The sequence below is a fragment of the Diadema setosum genome, chromosome 5 (genome assembly GCF_964275005.1).
Source record: "Diadema setosum chromosome 5, eeDiaSeto1, whole genome shotgun sequence".
NCBI classification, from domain to species: Eukaryota; Metazoa; Echinodermata; class Echinoidea; order Diadematoida; family Diadematidae; genus Diadema; species Diadema setosum.
The window spans coordinates 17,153,306-17,169,688 of record NC_092689.1 but is presented as its reverse complement, the minus strand read 5'-3'; the positions used below and the strand labels follow the sequence as shown (position 1 = coordinate 17,169,688).

At 38.2% G+C, this 16,383-nt stretch overlaps 1 protein-coding gene across 1 annotated transcript in view; it reads left to right on the top strand.

Annotated features, from left to right (window-relative positions):
• The window catches only part of LOC140228754 (prolow-density lipoprotein receptor-related protein 1-like), a 67,193-nt gene that overhangs the window by 37,196 nt on the left and 13,614 nt on the right, over positions 1–16,383 (top strand). Inside the window, exons 13-14 of the mRNA XM_072309030.1 lie at positions 1,828–1,944; positions 14,408–14,927. Of these exons, the coding sequence (XP_072165131.1) occupies positions 1,828–1,944; positions 14,408–14,927 (637 nt within the window). The remainder of the gene's footprint in view (positions 1–1,827; positions 1,945–14,407; positions 14,928–16,383) is intronic.

Below are 16,383 nucleotides of genomic sequence, written 5' to 3'. Positions count from 1 at the left end.
GTCGTCATCGGGCCGAGCGTTACTCACTCGGTTTCTTGTTTCTGTATTTGCTGCTCCTCTGCTGTCCAGTTGCTTGTTTCCTCGATCGCTCTGGTGCAAGCAGTAAACATTTTCTTTCTCCCTGTCTGCCGCAGACACTAGACTCTTGGGCTAGCCGGATTCCTTAACACTTCACACTTCCTCCAACTTCAAGCAACATTCTGCTTTTGAGTTTATTTGTTTTGGATATCACTTTTTTTCAGCGTGCCTGAAGTTTGCGCTTGTTTCAAGTACTGTTGGATTATTCCTTGACTGGAAAGATTTTTGTTGAATCTTTTCAAATGGGCAAAGTCACATTTTGAGTGAAATTTTTGAGATGTCAGTCATTGCATGTTGGATATCTATCTGGGCTTATCAAATCTAGAAAAGAAAAGAGTTTGGAGAAGTCATTTGGAAAAATCAGGTAAGACGGAATGTCACTTTTATTAACTATATGGAGATGCTCAATTTGGCAGAACATAATTTGCAACATTCTGTGTTAATTTCTTTACATTCTTTGCAACTAATGCAACTTCATTCAATTATCATATTTGTGTGGTATTTTTTAATCTTTGCTGCAGTTCGTGATGTTTGCGTGCTTTTGCTTATTGTAATACCATTTGAATCAGAATTTCCCATTCTAACCACAGTCACACTGGTTGGAAAAGTCAGCTTATATCAATGAATGAATGTCTTTAGGCTGTGACATTTGTGGTAATGATTAAATGATCATCACATTATGGGGACAAAGCTTAATGAGAGATCATTCCTCTTCACATGTGGAAATGTGAATATCAAGGAGGGGATTAGCCTCAAGGTTACTTACAGCATCAAAGATGAGGAATTTCCCTTTTTTTTTTAACATAGAAAGGCTTAAAATCGCATGTTCATTGTACTATTGACTAATTTCAGTATACTGCTCCCAGTTTTTGTAGGTCAACTATTTCTGGGGGATTGAATAAGGAATGCCTGCAAAGTTTTTTTGTTTTGTTTTTGCCATGACCTATTTATTTCCGTGTGGCTACTACCTTACCCCCTGCAGATTTTTTGGCTGTAGCTCAATGATGCTTTTGTTCAAAGGTATTCCAAGGGAACAAAAATACAGCTGACCTACATGATTCAGTGTTCCGATCACTTCAAGGAAGACAATTTATGAGCAAATGTAGGTGTAGCTGTTGTAAAAGATCAGAAGTTGCATATCACATGCCAAAATTTATAGGGCATCTTGAGTGGTATTTTACAGCTTCTGCTGAACTTTTTTTTTTCTTTTAGTAGGTGTTTTGTTCATATATGCAGGCATACATAAAAATATATGTATACTCTTTAATATGTATGCATACAGATAGATGGATAGACAGTCAGCCGTGGACAATTTCATATATGAGTGTTGTGTGTGTGTGTGTGTGTGTGTGTGTTGTGTGATTTTAGTCATTCTTGTGAACTTGAACATAAGAGTTCTTGATCTTTTTTTTTTTTTTTTTTTTAAATGATGATCCAGGGTACAAATGTAATAGCCTTCATGTCACATTGAGAAATATGACTTCATGTAGTTGCCCATACTTTAATCAGTACATCAGATTTGAATAATGATTGTGATAATGAAAGGGAAGGCACTATATTAGCATATCTTTGCTGCAAAAGCAATTTGTATCTTTATTTTTATACTATTCTCAGTCTTATTTGATAAAGAGGGACAATAGATAAAATAGAAAATGCAAGCTCTGCAAAACTAATGCAAATCTGGCTTTTGCTTGTAGTCAGTTTTGATATTTCATATACATCTTTTGAACATGTTTTCTCACTGCCTAGATGAATGTTTTCTGGGACTCCATGATTGTCATCCAGAGGCCCTCTGCACCAACACACCAGACAGCTACCGCTGTACCTGCCAGCCGGGGTACATAGGGGACGGATTCACTTGCATTGGTAGGTGGAGAATGAAACCAGAGTCCTGTTTCATAAAGCTGTTCTTAATTCTCTGTGTGCCACATTAACCTGTCCATTGGTTTGTTTGTGAAATTTGTGCATATTGGACTCCGTGGCACAGAAAGGGTTAAAGGCATAGTTTACCATTTGCAGATGAAACAAAAACCCAGCATTAGTGCTTTAAAATAACTGTAAAATGTGAATTAGAGATAGAAACAACCACTGTAAAAAAATTGAATCCGAATAATTGATGTTAAGTGTTGTTTAATGTGAGCAATAGTTATAATAAAAATGTTTCCAGACTAAACCATCCACATTTATTATTTATTGAGAAAAACAATGATATCTCCTTATATTTTAGGCTTTATTGCAAAAATTTTATATTGTAGGATGTTTTGTGATACAAAAGACCCACACATATGCATCAATTTTGATATCTTGAACATTTTTTAAATCACTGCTCCCAAAGGTAAAGTGGACCTTTAAAGTCACAAATGACTTAAGAACAACCTGTTATCAGTTCTGATGTGCTATACTTATGTATCAGAATTTCCATAATTCAGCACAAGAACTGATCACCAGTCATTCTTGAAGTTGTTTGTAACTTTAAGAGCAGCTTTATAAAACACCCCTCCCTGTTGTGATATATGTTAATCATAATTTCTTTTTCTTGGAAATTTTACTTTACTTTGTGTCTCCTCAATTTTACTCTACTAGCTATTATTTGTCAAGTAGAATTGAGCCTTTTTTCTACGTATTTTTTTTTCCATGATGCCAAAAGTTGCGATATCTAAAGAATTACTTGATGAGATGAAAGCCCTTTTCTCATGAAAAAATGACTAGAAATTGTTTAGCATCAAACAGATATCATTTGTCATATTACTGTGAATTAAACAATGCCAGACTCATTTTCATTGATGGGTGCAGAGAAATATGAAAAAAAAAATCTGTAAAAAAAATTGTGACACATTTTTTTTTTTTCGTTTTTAATACAGATGATGTTGCTTTGTCCAATGTTCACTTTCATATCAGTCATGATGCAATAAGATTAGGATTAAACAAAAAATACAAGTGACCACAAGAGATGGAGAGAAATGGCAATCATCTGACCAAGCACAGCTGACCATTCCAATTATCAGCCACCCTCAAGTCAGGCCCTACGGCTTCCTACCCCTTCTGCGAGGTTGTTACATAACCATGAGCACCACAATTGTGTATTTCCTCTTGCTCTTTATATATCTCCAAGTTTACCATTTTTAAAGATGATCATATTTTTCTTGTCTCTCTCTCTCTCACTCCTACTGCAAGTGTTCAAGCTGAGCAGTCACAATCTTTGTAGCTGAAACTAGACAAGTAGCATTTGAAATACACGTTAGTGTTTCTGTGATCCATCCTTTGAAGAATATGATCATTTTTGTCAGAATTCATTAAATTTCATTAGAAAATCAAGCAATTGAGTGACTATCCACGTGTTTGAACACTCAGAGCTTTTATGGTAAGAGATTGCTGCAATAATATCCTCATACTGTATGAGAACAATGGTAGCAGTTTGAGTACAATGTAGCTTTGGTGGTAGCCATTGTAGTTGTAGTCATTACTATTGGCTTAGAGAAGGCATGGCACAAAATGTCAAAAATTCTTTTTTATGAGAGAATTTTGTGAAATTGACAGTATGGGAGCAAATCGTTTTTGGCCACAAGCAGCATTATAACTTTATATGCCAACTTAAAGGAATGTTAACTGCCCTCGAGCTTTTTTTGTGTGATTACAATCTCATAAAATGGCCAGCCAAGCAACATCCCTCACCGCTTGGGTACACAAAAGTAGGTATCTTATTTGTACGTATTCATATTTCATGCCATTTTTTATGCCATCTCCGTCAAAAGAGAAAAATCTAACATTGAAAGTTGATTCAAAGATTTTCAAAGTGATTGAAGAAAATGAAATAAAAGTCAAGAGACCTTAATGATCATTGTAATCAAATAAGAAGGAAGTATTAACTGACCTGTAGCAATGACCGAGTTAATGGCAAGTTTCCGCATTTGGGGGAAAATTTCCTGCAAATTAGTAGCATGTCTAAATGATAGTTGATACTTCATGGTTAGGGGGTTACTTTTGCTGCAGTGAAGATGTCACCTCCAAGATGCCATACAGGTCACCTTGTGTGACATTGCGCAGACCTAGGGGTGCGTTTGAGTGCTCTAAAGCGAACCAAAGCAAACTGAACCAATGCGTACCGTACCGAACTGTGCCAGTTTTGGAGCGTTCGAGCGCTCTGTCGAGAAAGCTTACCTCACAAGTTATTTTTAGAAAAGGTCACGCTTGTTTGTAGCAAGAATGTCATCCACCTGGCGCTTGAACTACTTACAGCTGTCCCGAACAAAGAGAATGATGTCTTTCCATTATGACGTATGCGCATGATACGCGCATGCTTTACATTGAACTTTTGGTACGCTTTGGTACGCTTTTGGAGCACATCGGGAAGTGGTCCACTTTTGGCTCGGTTCAGTACGGTACGGTACACTGTAGGAGCGTTCGAGTGCTCCTCTGGCGCGGGTACGGTACGGCACAGTTCGCTTTAGGAGAGCGCTTGAACGCACCCCTACATTAGCATCAGTCGGTCCAATGTCTTACATGATTTTTAGCTTTATCAGTCAAGAAGGTGCTACAAAAACTGTAAGTAGTAGTGTTGTGTCTCAAATCAGGGATATTCTCTCTCATCTGTGCTTCGGGTCTACCCAGTCTTGTAGAAACTTTCCCAGATCATTCACATATCTTGTCATTTTGAGGCCCTATTTGGACTGTTTCCTCTCTCCCCCCTCCTCTCGCCCACTCGAATTATTTCGTGCTGGGTTTTCAATCAGGACAGAAGGGAACATTTGATTTCATGATATGTGCAGTCTTCCCACAATATCCGTCTCGTTTCTCCCGTTGACAGATGGCAGGGAATTATTCTTCCCATGACATGTCAACAAATCAACTCCAGAATGTGATTTCCATGTTGCCCTCATTAAATATGATTATTGATATCTCCTTGTGATAACCCAGTTCAGATTTCCTGCGTGGCATAGATTTAGTTGAGGTTTTTCTACAGTGATTTTCTTGTTCGATGCAATGAGTCTCTTGAGTCTTGCATTATTTTCCAAATCCTCCAAAAATTATTCAGACCTTCACCATGAATCATGAGGAAATGTGTCAAGCTTTCCCTCAGATCTCTTTAAATCCAACATTGAAGCCTCTTGGGCCACACATCCCAGACTGCCATCGATACTGTATCCAAACAAGTCACCAGTAGTGATGAAAGTGTTAATTTTTTTTTGACTCATCGGTATATGTGTGTTGTATTTTTTTTTTTTGTGTGTGTACAAGTACAGTATATGGACATCCACAATCATGCAATATTTTTCATGACTCTGGATACCAGAGGAAAAAAAAAAGACAAGAGTTTGAAGACAACCAAACTTCAGGGATTTGTTTTATCTTCATTATGAAATTATAGATCATGAGTTCATTCATATGCAGCTTTTCCACAAATTTTCAAATAAAGTTACATCAGTCCCATCTTCAGCATCAATGTAGAAATCACAGGTAGAATCAGTGGGTGCCCTACTGGATACACAATATATTTTTATGCCTCCGCCACGAAGTGGTGCCGGAGGCATTATGTTTTCGGGGTGTCCGTCCGTTCTTCCGTCCGTCCGTAATGAATTTTGTGGCAAGCGTAACTATAAAACCTTTAGAGGTATCCTAATGAAACTTGGCATGTATGTGTATTAGGGGGTGAAGTTGTGTCTATCAACTTTTGGGTGCACATGCTCAAGGTCGAAAAGGTCAGGGTCAAATACATAAAATTTCACTATTTCCACCATATCTATTGAATGCCTGAAGAGATTTTCTTGAAACTTAGTGTATACATGTATTACCCAATTAAGATTCTCTGGTGAAAGTTTGGGTCATGAGGTCAAGGGTCAAAGGTCAAAAGGTCAAGTAAAAATATTAAAATTTCACTTTTTTCTCTGTACCTTGGAAATTGTTTAAGGTATCTTCATGGAACATAGTCATACATGTACCGACTGGCAGTGATTATCTAGAGAATTTAGGGTTCATGGGGTCAAAGGTCAGGGGTCAAAGGTCAAGGGCAACACTTCAAAATTTTACTATTTCCCTCATATTTATGCAATGCCAGCAGGATTATTCTTTTTTACACTTGGTGTATGCATGTATAACCCAATAGAGATTCTCTGTTAAGTTTCTTTTCTTTTTCCTTTTTGCCTCAAAGGTCAAAGATCAAGTGAAAGTGCTGAACTAACTGTTTCCTCCATAATACTATCTAGGAAATGGTTCAAGTTATCTTGAAACTTATTTATGCATGTTCTGCCTGACAGTGATTATCTTAATATGAATTTTAGGGTCAAAGGCCAGATGAAAATGGCAACAATTTACTATTCAATACAGAAATTGCACTTTTTCTCCATACCTTGAAAATTACTCAGTGCATAAACTTATGAATGGATCAAAGTCAAGTTAAAGTTCTTAAATCTCCAAATACATGCTCTCCTATTCATCCAATTAAACCTAGGTCAAGGAAGGTAAGCATATAACACATTTGTGACAAACTTGTCATTTTAATATTTTGCCAATTTTGTGAAAATGTAATCACACATTGTCCACATGTGCTATAGACCTATTAGGAAAACCATGCATTATGGCGGAGGCATACCAGTCGCCATAGCGACATTTCTAGTTTTGAGTATGGTTTTTGGCAATTTGAGATGTGTAAGACAATTTGGCAAGTGATTGCTTTTGTGGTTGCGAACCAAAATGATGAAATGAGATATATATATATTATCCCTTTTCAGAAGAAAACATGCCACTGTGGATTATCATATACACTACATGTGTGTTACAGGAGAAGATATGCTTGCAAGTTGTTTATTTAGTGTAGTTATAATATAATCATAATAATTGTAAATTTGTATTGCACAATTTCTATAGGAATGTACTTAACTGTGCACAACAATATAATCAAAATAAAATAAACGTCAGTTGATTCAGGAAATTAGCAAAAATAAAGAATATAGTGAAATAAACAATGTTCTCTTGATAGCGCAGATAAAAACAGCACTTTAAATCTGTGTAGAACTTAAAACCTAGTCAGTCAGTATGTTTTTAAACAAGTAGAGTATAAACACATCTTTCAATCTCTTTAAGTGCAGATGTAGCAGAGTGTTTGAGAGTCTGGTCACAACTCTGCCACAGTGATTGAATTGTTCAATACTTCCTTGGACATTAGTCTTCTTCCCAATTATCAATGCGTGCCCCAGCAAAGGTGTGAAAATGACCCCCTTTTAGGCCCATCCTATAATCAACTTGCCAATACCCTGGCTAATTAATGGTATGATTCAGCCAACGGGGAGGTTGGCCAGGGCCAGAACACACCACCATTTGGTGCGTTTCCTCCTCCAAACTCAACCTAAGCCCACCGGGTGGCTCGCTTCAGTCCTATATACCCTTAACATGCTAAAATGAGCAAGTTTCTACACCTTCCGTACCCTACACCAACCTCGGCAGAAGAACCATGACAAGCAATTTTATCATGCTCACTTTTAATTGGTGTTGACACATCTCGCTCATATGAGTTTGAACTGGTCTCTTTCCAGACAAGTTCATGAATGATGTATTATTCAGATAGGTCATGAGCCAATAACATATGGATTGGATCTTTCAATTGGACACCAAGTTACTCTGTACATAATACAAGGCATGCACAGACACACATGTGACCTCCATCCACAAAACAAAATGAAAAAATTCCAAATATAAATTGTTCTTTATTGACCTCATAAAAGTAAAATCCTAGGTATATGATGGTAAAAAAAAAAAAGAAATTGATTTTGATTCTGCTATTTTTTTTACAAGAAAATTGTTTAAAGAGACTGTACAGTACTGGTTGAGGTAAGGGATTCATGTTTTGAACATTTCTAAGTGAGATAATGATAAACCTCTTATGAAATTTGAAAGAGCATGTAATTTTAAGAAGGATTCAACGTTTATTTGATGAAAATTGGTTTTGAAATGGCTGAGATATCAAAAAAAGTGATGATAATAAAAGGCGACAGGCCACAACTTTATTAGGATCTCTTTGTTTCACCTTGTTTTAGGATATCTCAGCCATTTTAAAACCGATTTTCATCAAATAAACTTTTGATACCCTTTAGAATTGCATGCTCTTTGACATCTCATAGAGTGGTTTCTGAATATCTCGCAAAACGTTAAAAGCTAAATCCTCACCTCGACCAGAACTCCAGAACTGTACACACCCTTTAATGTGTCTTGAGGAATATTGACACAAAAATTTAGCAATCCTTCATTTTTTTTATGGAGTTACAGGCGAAAATATGATTTCAAGCATAAATTTGAATAATTAATTTACTAAAAATAGAAAATCAATAATTTGTATTGTATGACTGTGTAATATTGTAGTTGACATCAGGCTATATATTCAGGCAAAATTTTGCGTCAGTTGCTCCATCAGCGGCCGAGATCTGAAGGGGTGGGGGGGGGGGGGGAGTCAAATTGACCCCCCTCAGTAAAAACTTGGTCTCAAATATCTCAGTTAAAATAGGGTTAAAGAAGGAAAAGAAAATGTGAGAGTAGAGTGCTCTTTAAAATTTTGTCATCTATGTGTTTGCCTTTCAGATGTTGCATGTTTACAGTATATGCAAAACACACGAAGAACAGGCCATGTTATTGCATGTCATGTGCTCTGGCTATAGTGCTGTCCCTGAACACTTCCCCAAAGAGTTCATGTAACAAGTGTTTCCTCCCCTTCCTAATTTTTGCATCTGAAGTGCCTGGTATCTGATATTTTTGTAACGGATCCTTTCAGTCTATTTTCACTTAACTTACTCCAGTGCTTTATTTTGTTTCATTGTTGCTATTTTTTTTTTGTAATGCAAGGATTTCTATCTACAAGCTAACCTTGAACATGCTATGTTTTTTAATATCATTAATTTGCCCATGAATTGGGTGTGTTTTTTTACACTTCACAAATTAGTGGTTTAGAGTTTTCGAGGTCTGTTATTAATGCATCTGTCGTAATGGCATCCAACAACTATAACAACATAACAAATATGTGCATGAACTCAGAAAAGAAAGTACCCCCCCCCAAAAAAAAAAACATCAACAAAACAAAACAAAACAAACAAACACATAAAACAAAGTATTCTACCTCCTTTTTATATCGCATGTTCCCAGCCTACAAAAACATGCCTGGATATCAGATATTTCGCTATATATGCATTTTGTGAGAGCAAAGGCTCTCACAAATAAACACAAAAGTGAGAAAGTAGTTTGGAATGAAAGCATTGACGTAATGTAGTAGTTAGGAGAAAAGAAAGTGGATGAATGATAGAAAACCTTTGATTATTTGAATGTGAGCATCTCATTTCATACGATCCCTTCTTGGCCATTTATTTTTGTCTTCTTGATCATTTACCTGGAATATATCTCTTTGATGTAATATGACTAATTGAAAATGCAATTTTGATACAGAAATTGCATTGAACAGACTTTGAATGAGAATACGCTCTCCCTAATTTTGTACCTTCCGTCGGGTCACAGAGAGTCGTCTCTTTATAGAAAAAAAAAAAAGACAGGAGCAAAATTAGTAACAGTTTAGGTACCAATTAACATAAGGGGTACTACTCATAACAAATCCTGTCAAGGTCATGAGACAACAATGGCTATTTTGAGATTACCAGGGGCATCATGTTGGTTGGCTTCATTGGCATTTGGATAGTGATGACTTTTATAATTTTGGTTGGGTTTCAGTTAAAAGAAAAAAAAAAAGTTAATTGACCAGAAATGAAAAGGAGAATGATATAGCAAGAGTGTTCATCAAGTGATTAGTCAAACTCTTGAAATTCACTTTATTCTGTCTTCTGTGGTGTTGTGCATGCAATCACTTCATCTATTCTCTTTATTCTTTTCATCTTTAATCTTTGCACTCCCATATATTGTGTTCAAATGTATTGCATGAAACATTTGCTGGCATTCCCCCCCCCCCCCCCCCCCCGTGGATTTTATGAATATAACTTTATGTGTACAAAAGTGTTTTCTCGATGGATCGTGGCAAGTTTCCGATATTTTTTTTTCAGGAAATAATATTTTTAGAGCAGTTTTGGGCTCAGGTGAACGGAGGGCCAGGATGTCAGAGATGTTCCCTGGTTCCTTGGGTAACGTCACCTCTCCCATGAGAGGGAAGCATGGGGGGTGGGATTAGATGACATCGCCGGCAAAAGGGGGGAATGCCTGGTGGCAGTGCCAATCAAGGGGATTAGTGGCCCTAATCCAGTTTGCCTTGCCGTTTTTGGTCGACTGTCATCTACTGGGTAGGGTTCACTCTCGAACGGGAGTGCTATTTAAAATCTTCTCTCCTTTTTTTTTTCCCCCTAAAGAAAGCTGTGTGTTAGTATTTTGGGACTTTATCAAACAAAATTCAAAACTAATGTCTTCTAGGCTAGAATGTTATTTTCTGTCTGTTTTTTTTTAAATTAAATTTAATAGTCATTCTATGTATCTGGGGGCTGTCAGATTTTGACATCTTAACTCACTGCCACAGAGAGCTGGGTAAATCCCAATAGAGTTAGTGTGTGATGCACCTGGTTTCTGTTTCTGCAGTGAATTCTTAATATATATATATATAAAAAAACAACAACAAACTCTACATCTCCAGTTTACCTGCAGATTTTTTTTTCTTACTAGAGTACAGGATCAGCTTTGCTATCACTGTCAAAATGTTATTGTGCTGCATAAATAATGGATGATTGTGATGTGATATTTGTGTGTCATATTGGGTATATCATATATAAATTTATTATCACTTTATATTTCCAAAAGGAAGTCTGTCATTCCACACCCCATGGGCAAGTACCCGGCAGACATTGTTCATCCACTTAAACCTGGACTTAAAAGACTCTTCAATGAGTTCTTATCTAGAGTAGATAACTGATCTTGACCCAAATTTGTAGGCCAATTGAATCTTGAATGTTTCTTGATCACTTTGGGTGTTTCATTCTTCCCTCCCTCCATAGTATTACCATCACAGCAAGCAGTACTCTGGGTATTCAGTTTTCACATCGCCTCCATAACTTCCTTTCAAAAGCATGTAACAATGTTTGTCAGAAGTATACGTTTTGTGTAAAACTTGAGACGAAACATGTAAGTTAAAAAAGTATCAAACAAGTTAATCAGTAGGTTGTTTTTTAATAGAGTTGTGCTTTTCTTCTTGGGTTACTATCAAGGAATCCCTTTCTTTGCTTTGGGATGAATTCTTCAAGTTTGCAGGAGGATACATTTTCCACGTGTCATTACTGACACCTACATATATTGCTTACAATGTCTATGTAATTCTAGAAAAGTGGCAGGGGTTTGGTTTGAAATAAATCCATTTTTTTTTTCATTTGTGTTGACTTCCCAAAGGGGATCTGAAGTTGGTGCCTGCCACCAGTAGAGTCCTAGCTTAACTGATTTTTTTGCTTGATGTGGATGTGATTAATCCTAGACTTCTGTATGAAAATGACAGAGTCGATCACAGATGATATTCTTCTGACGGCCTTGACAGTATTGCTTGGTGTGGATGAAAATGGGTGGGGCTTTTTCATTAGGGGGAATCGCGAAAGCAGAACAAGACGGAAGGGGGAAGGAGGAAAACACCCTATGGCATTAACTACCAGTGAGTAATTTGAGGGGGGCAACACGGGTCCAGCCGAGGTGTTTTGTTTGTATTCCTTAGAGATACGAGGGCAGGGCCAGCATCTGATTGGAGAGTCATGAGTAATTACTGCATCTGTCTCGTCGCAGCCACTAGTGGGCATGGAAGCCCCCCTTCCTAACAGGGTTGGCAGGTGACTCGATTGCGCACTCTCACCTTTCGCAGCCCATCACTCCGGCGGGCAGCTAATGTGGCGGACCAGTTGATGGAAGCAGATAGCGGCTTTTCGGCATCCCCCCCACTGATAGATACGCCCCACTTCACTCGACTACTCTCCATGGTTATTTTAAGTCAAATCCTGTGATACACGTACCCTCTTCCATGTTTGTTGGTTCATGTATGCATGAGGCCAAACTTTATTGAGATATTAAAGTCCCCTTTCTCTTTTGTTGTTGTTGTTGTGATTATCTAGCATCCTAGCACTTAAACAGCTCAAGGTCTTTAGTCTTGATGTTTCTATCACTTTTATTTAAAGTCTTTTTTTATGTTCCAAAGTGACTTCACTTGAAAGAGAAATAATTCAAATGATGGCTTTTATGAGGATTACCCCACCTATCAAAAATTATTAATTCATCCTTCGTACATGTAAGTGGCTGCTATAGCTGAAGGTGGTGAAAAATCTTAGGACTTGCAAGGTTCAAACTCTTCCAGGACATTCATACAAACAAACGAACAAAATCCAAAAGTGATTTCTCTTGCACTTTGATTCGAAAAACATCTTTGATTGCATTGAATACTTCAGTATATGTAACAAAATCCAACCTATTACTCTATGAAACTCTGATGCAGTGACAAGTACACTCACAACAAAGGGAAAGTATGCAGACTGGAAGCCATGCAGCTCTGATGGGAATTCTTTTTAGAGAGAAAATGTTTTGTCACAAATCTTCAACAGGATGTGATATTTATTGAGGGATGCAATGTGTTCTATTTTCATCTTTTTCACCTACCTGAAATCGTAGAGCCTGTGTCATCAACAAGATGTTGCGATATCAGCTTTAAAATCTGTGTTACCTGGAGGAAATTGAATAATTTCGTGTCGACACAGATCTCGACCCCCACTTTACCTTTGATTCGTATCCAGGATCATGAAAACAAACAGAGCATGAATGATCATCTCTCGGAATACGTGAAAGGGTTACACCATCAGGAGAGGGAATCAAGGGGGGAGGATGGAGGGGGGGGGGGAGGGAATGGAAGGGGAAGAAGTTGTGCAAGGAAATATCAGCTTCCACTGTGCTACTAGTTGGAGGAGTGTTGAATGCTTCCACAAATTAGCGATTGACGAGTGGATGTGTGAGCTAAGATTAGAGGCGGGTAGCTAGCGCAGGAACGTAGGTAGGGGGTTGATATGTACGCTGTCTTGTTTAGAGTAGGGAAGTGGTGACTCTCACTTTCTCTAGGAAACAAAAAAATCCTTTTTATTTTTTTTTTTTTTTTTTTTTTTTTTGGAGAGCTGTAAAGGACAGATATCATAATATTTTTCAATCTATAGATGTCTCATCCCGACAACCACAGAAACCACATAATTATGTTCTGGTCTTTTGTATGCTATTTGAGGGTTCTTGTCGAAATCACTTTACAGGCCTACAAGACATACTGTACCTTGAAATCAGGGTAAGGTTGGATGGGTAAGCTGATGACAAGCTCTTGCCTTGTGGTGTTTCCTTCACTCAGGAGGTACATGAATGTGGAGATTTTTTGAAGACATTGTAAATACAACATGTTGTCATGTTCACAGATATGCGTGAATCCTGCGTGCTTGTCCCAACAGATAGATTTGGTGTTGAGACATTGTAAGCTCATTTTCTGTTCTATATGCTGACCAGAATATATGAAGAGTTTGGCAGGTTAAAGGTTAAAAGATATTCTATGTGATCAATATATGTTATTATCTTTTTTTATTTACTTTCGTTTTATGGGAGGGATGGGAATGGTTTCTTGGATGTCTGTTCTTTTGTTTGTGGCTTGTAGATTTCCCATCTGTATTGCTTCATAATTGTTAGACTAAGCTTTGTTCTTGGCATTTTTTTTTTTTTTTTTTTTGGGGGGGGAACTATCGTGATCATTTTCTCCTCAACATACCTACTTTTCTTTTTTTTTTCTTTTACTTTTTCAATGTGGACATTCCTGATCCTAGAATGAAAAATTTAGTCTGTGTTTGCATCATCTGAGTGTGGACCTGCATTGCAAGGTCCATTCTGTGGGCTAGTGAGTGAATTCTTGCAGACACAGGACTTGTCCACTTAGTTTGAGATCAATTAGCAAATGTTCTACGTCCCTGAGTGTTACGGAAATGTGATTCATTGTGAGGGTTTTTTATTTCCATCTTCATTCGCGAGTATGAAACTACATGCCTTTTTCTTGAGCATGTCAGCATTTGTGACCAAGTTTTACCTTGAAAGACTGCATCATTCAAATGAATTTTCCTTGTTGACATGTGAGATAGTGCATTCAGCATTGGAAGAGATAAGCAAGCCCTGAAATTCTCTAAAATTAAACGATGAATTTGTATCATCTACAAGGGGATATGATCTTGTAGCCTAAAAAGATATATGTCTCAAATTGCAAGATTCTGCTATTCTGCAAATGTAAGCTGCACCTTTTATACACGTCTAACAAGAAATTAAAACAAAGAACCTATGCCTATCCTTTTTGTATTTCTTTTCAAAATTGTTGTGCCTCCAGCACCGACAACCAGTCCCCAGGAGCTGATTGGTGCACCTGATATTATCTATACTGAGAGAGTATCATCCTCCTTGCCACCTTCTCCATCACCTGCCATCAAGGATGAAGTTGCCATAGCAACAACTGGATCTTCCCCCTCCTCTGCCACCTCATCTTTGACTGGCAGTACCAGCACTGTTCATTCTCCATCAGCCACCACCTCCTCGCAAACTCCGCATCGAGCGACCACACCCAGCAGCGTCTCCACGACAACAGACGCTGCCACAGCGTCCAGCGCCATGACGTTCCTCTTGTATCCGGTCCGGAGTACCCTCACTCCGCCCACAGTACGCCCAGCTTCCCACTTCACCACCCGGGACCCAAATGGTGGCAGCCACCTGGGTGATGCTACTCACGGACCAGGGGCCACACCACGTAGGCCCCCTGGTCACTTTGGGGTCTGTCCACTGGCCTACAAGTATTTTTGTCTCAATGGAGGAAAATGCACCTACCTCAAGGCTCTGGAGAAACCCTCATGCGAGTAAGTATGGCCATTTTTAGACTTGTTGTTGTCGTTGTATAAATATTAAGCAAAGGCTGTCAATCTTATGATGTCCACACCTCTGCATTAAAGATAAAAAAAAGTTTTGGTACCTCAAAAGTTTCCCTGAATTTCCGTGTTTCAGGTTAAAGTACCTTTCATATAACTAACACTGTGAGACTTACTCGCCCCAAAGTACTCTCATTTCTTAGTAATCATGCAATCAACTGCGACCAGCAGCCCCATACGCATAGCTAAATGGGGCTTCGCATTGTAGCTTACAGGATCATGACAGATTTAGTATCGCGGGTAAATATCAACTTAAAATCCAAAAAATTCTTCAATTTGAAGACTTACCAATTAAGTTGAAGTCTTGAAAACAGGCTTCGGGCAACATTTGGTTCTGCCAATAGTCCCTTTCTGTTCGAATTGATGACTGAATGTGACTCTGTCGAGAGGACCTTGGGAGAGCTACATACTGTATAAGTGAATATTTTCGCGCGACTAATTTTTCGCGCTAGGCCGGGTCAGAAGAGTTTCGCGTGTTTTTAATTCCGCGGAATCAAGACATCACGTACAGGAACGTATGGCAAGCAAAAATATTCGCGTGTTTTTATTTTCGCGCTAGTTTCTGGTTGCGCGAAATGCGCGAAAATTTCAACACCGCGAAATTTTCCACTTTTACAGTACACTGATTACTACAGCCAGCGCATACGCACACATCACATGCGAACAAATTTCAAATCCATGAACAGATAAGATGTTTGTGTGCGCATGCGCTGGCCGTCAATTCATTGTAGCTCTCCCAAGGTCCTCTCGACCAAGTCACATTCAGTCATGAATTCGAACAGAAAGGGACTATTGGCAAAACCAAACGTTGCCCGAAGCCTGTTTTCATTACTTCAACTTAACTGGTAAGTCTTCAAATTGAAGAAATTTTTGGATTTTAAGTTGATATTTACCCGCGATACTAAATCTGTCATGATCCTGTAAGCTACAATGCGAAGCCCCATTTAGCTATGCGTATGGGGCTGCTGGTCGCAAGTTAGCTACTCAGTATGCGTATGGGGCTGCACTCTGCTGGTCGCAGTTATCATGCAATAATGGTTTCGTACAGTACGTGTACTACCTCGCCGCCGTACGGCGGCGGCTCTGGTACGAAACCATTATTGCATGATTACTAAGACATGAGAGCACTTTGGGGCGAGTAAGTCTCACAGTGTTAGTTATATGAAAGGTACTTTAACCTGAAACACAAACTAAGACAAGGAAATTCAGGGAAACTTTTGAGGTAATACCAAAACTTTATATTATCTTTCACCTCAAACTGCCTTTTAATACATAAGCCATAGGACAATGATAGCTTGCTAACCGTAACATTCTCATTTTGTCGGTCAAATCTATCCAGGATAAAAATTACGATAACTGTGAAGCACACTTTGCCACCTGAAACAAG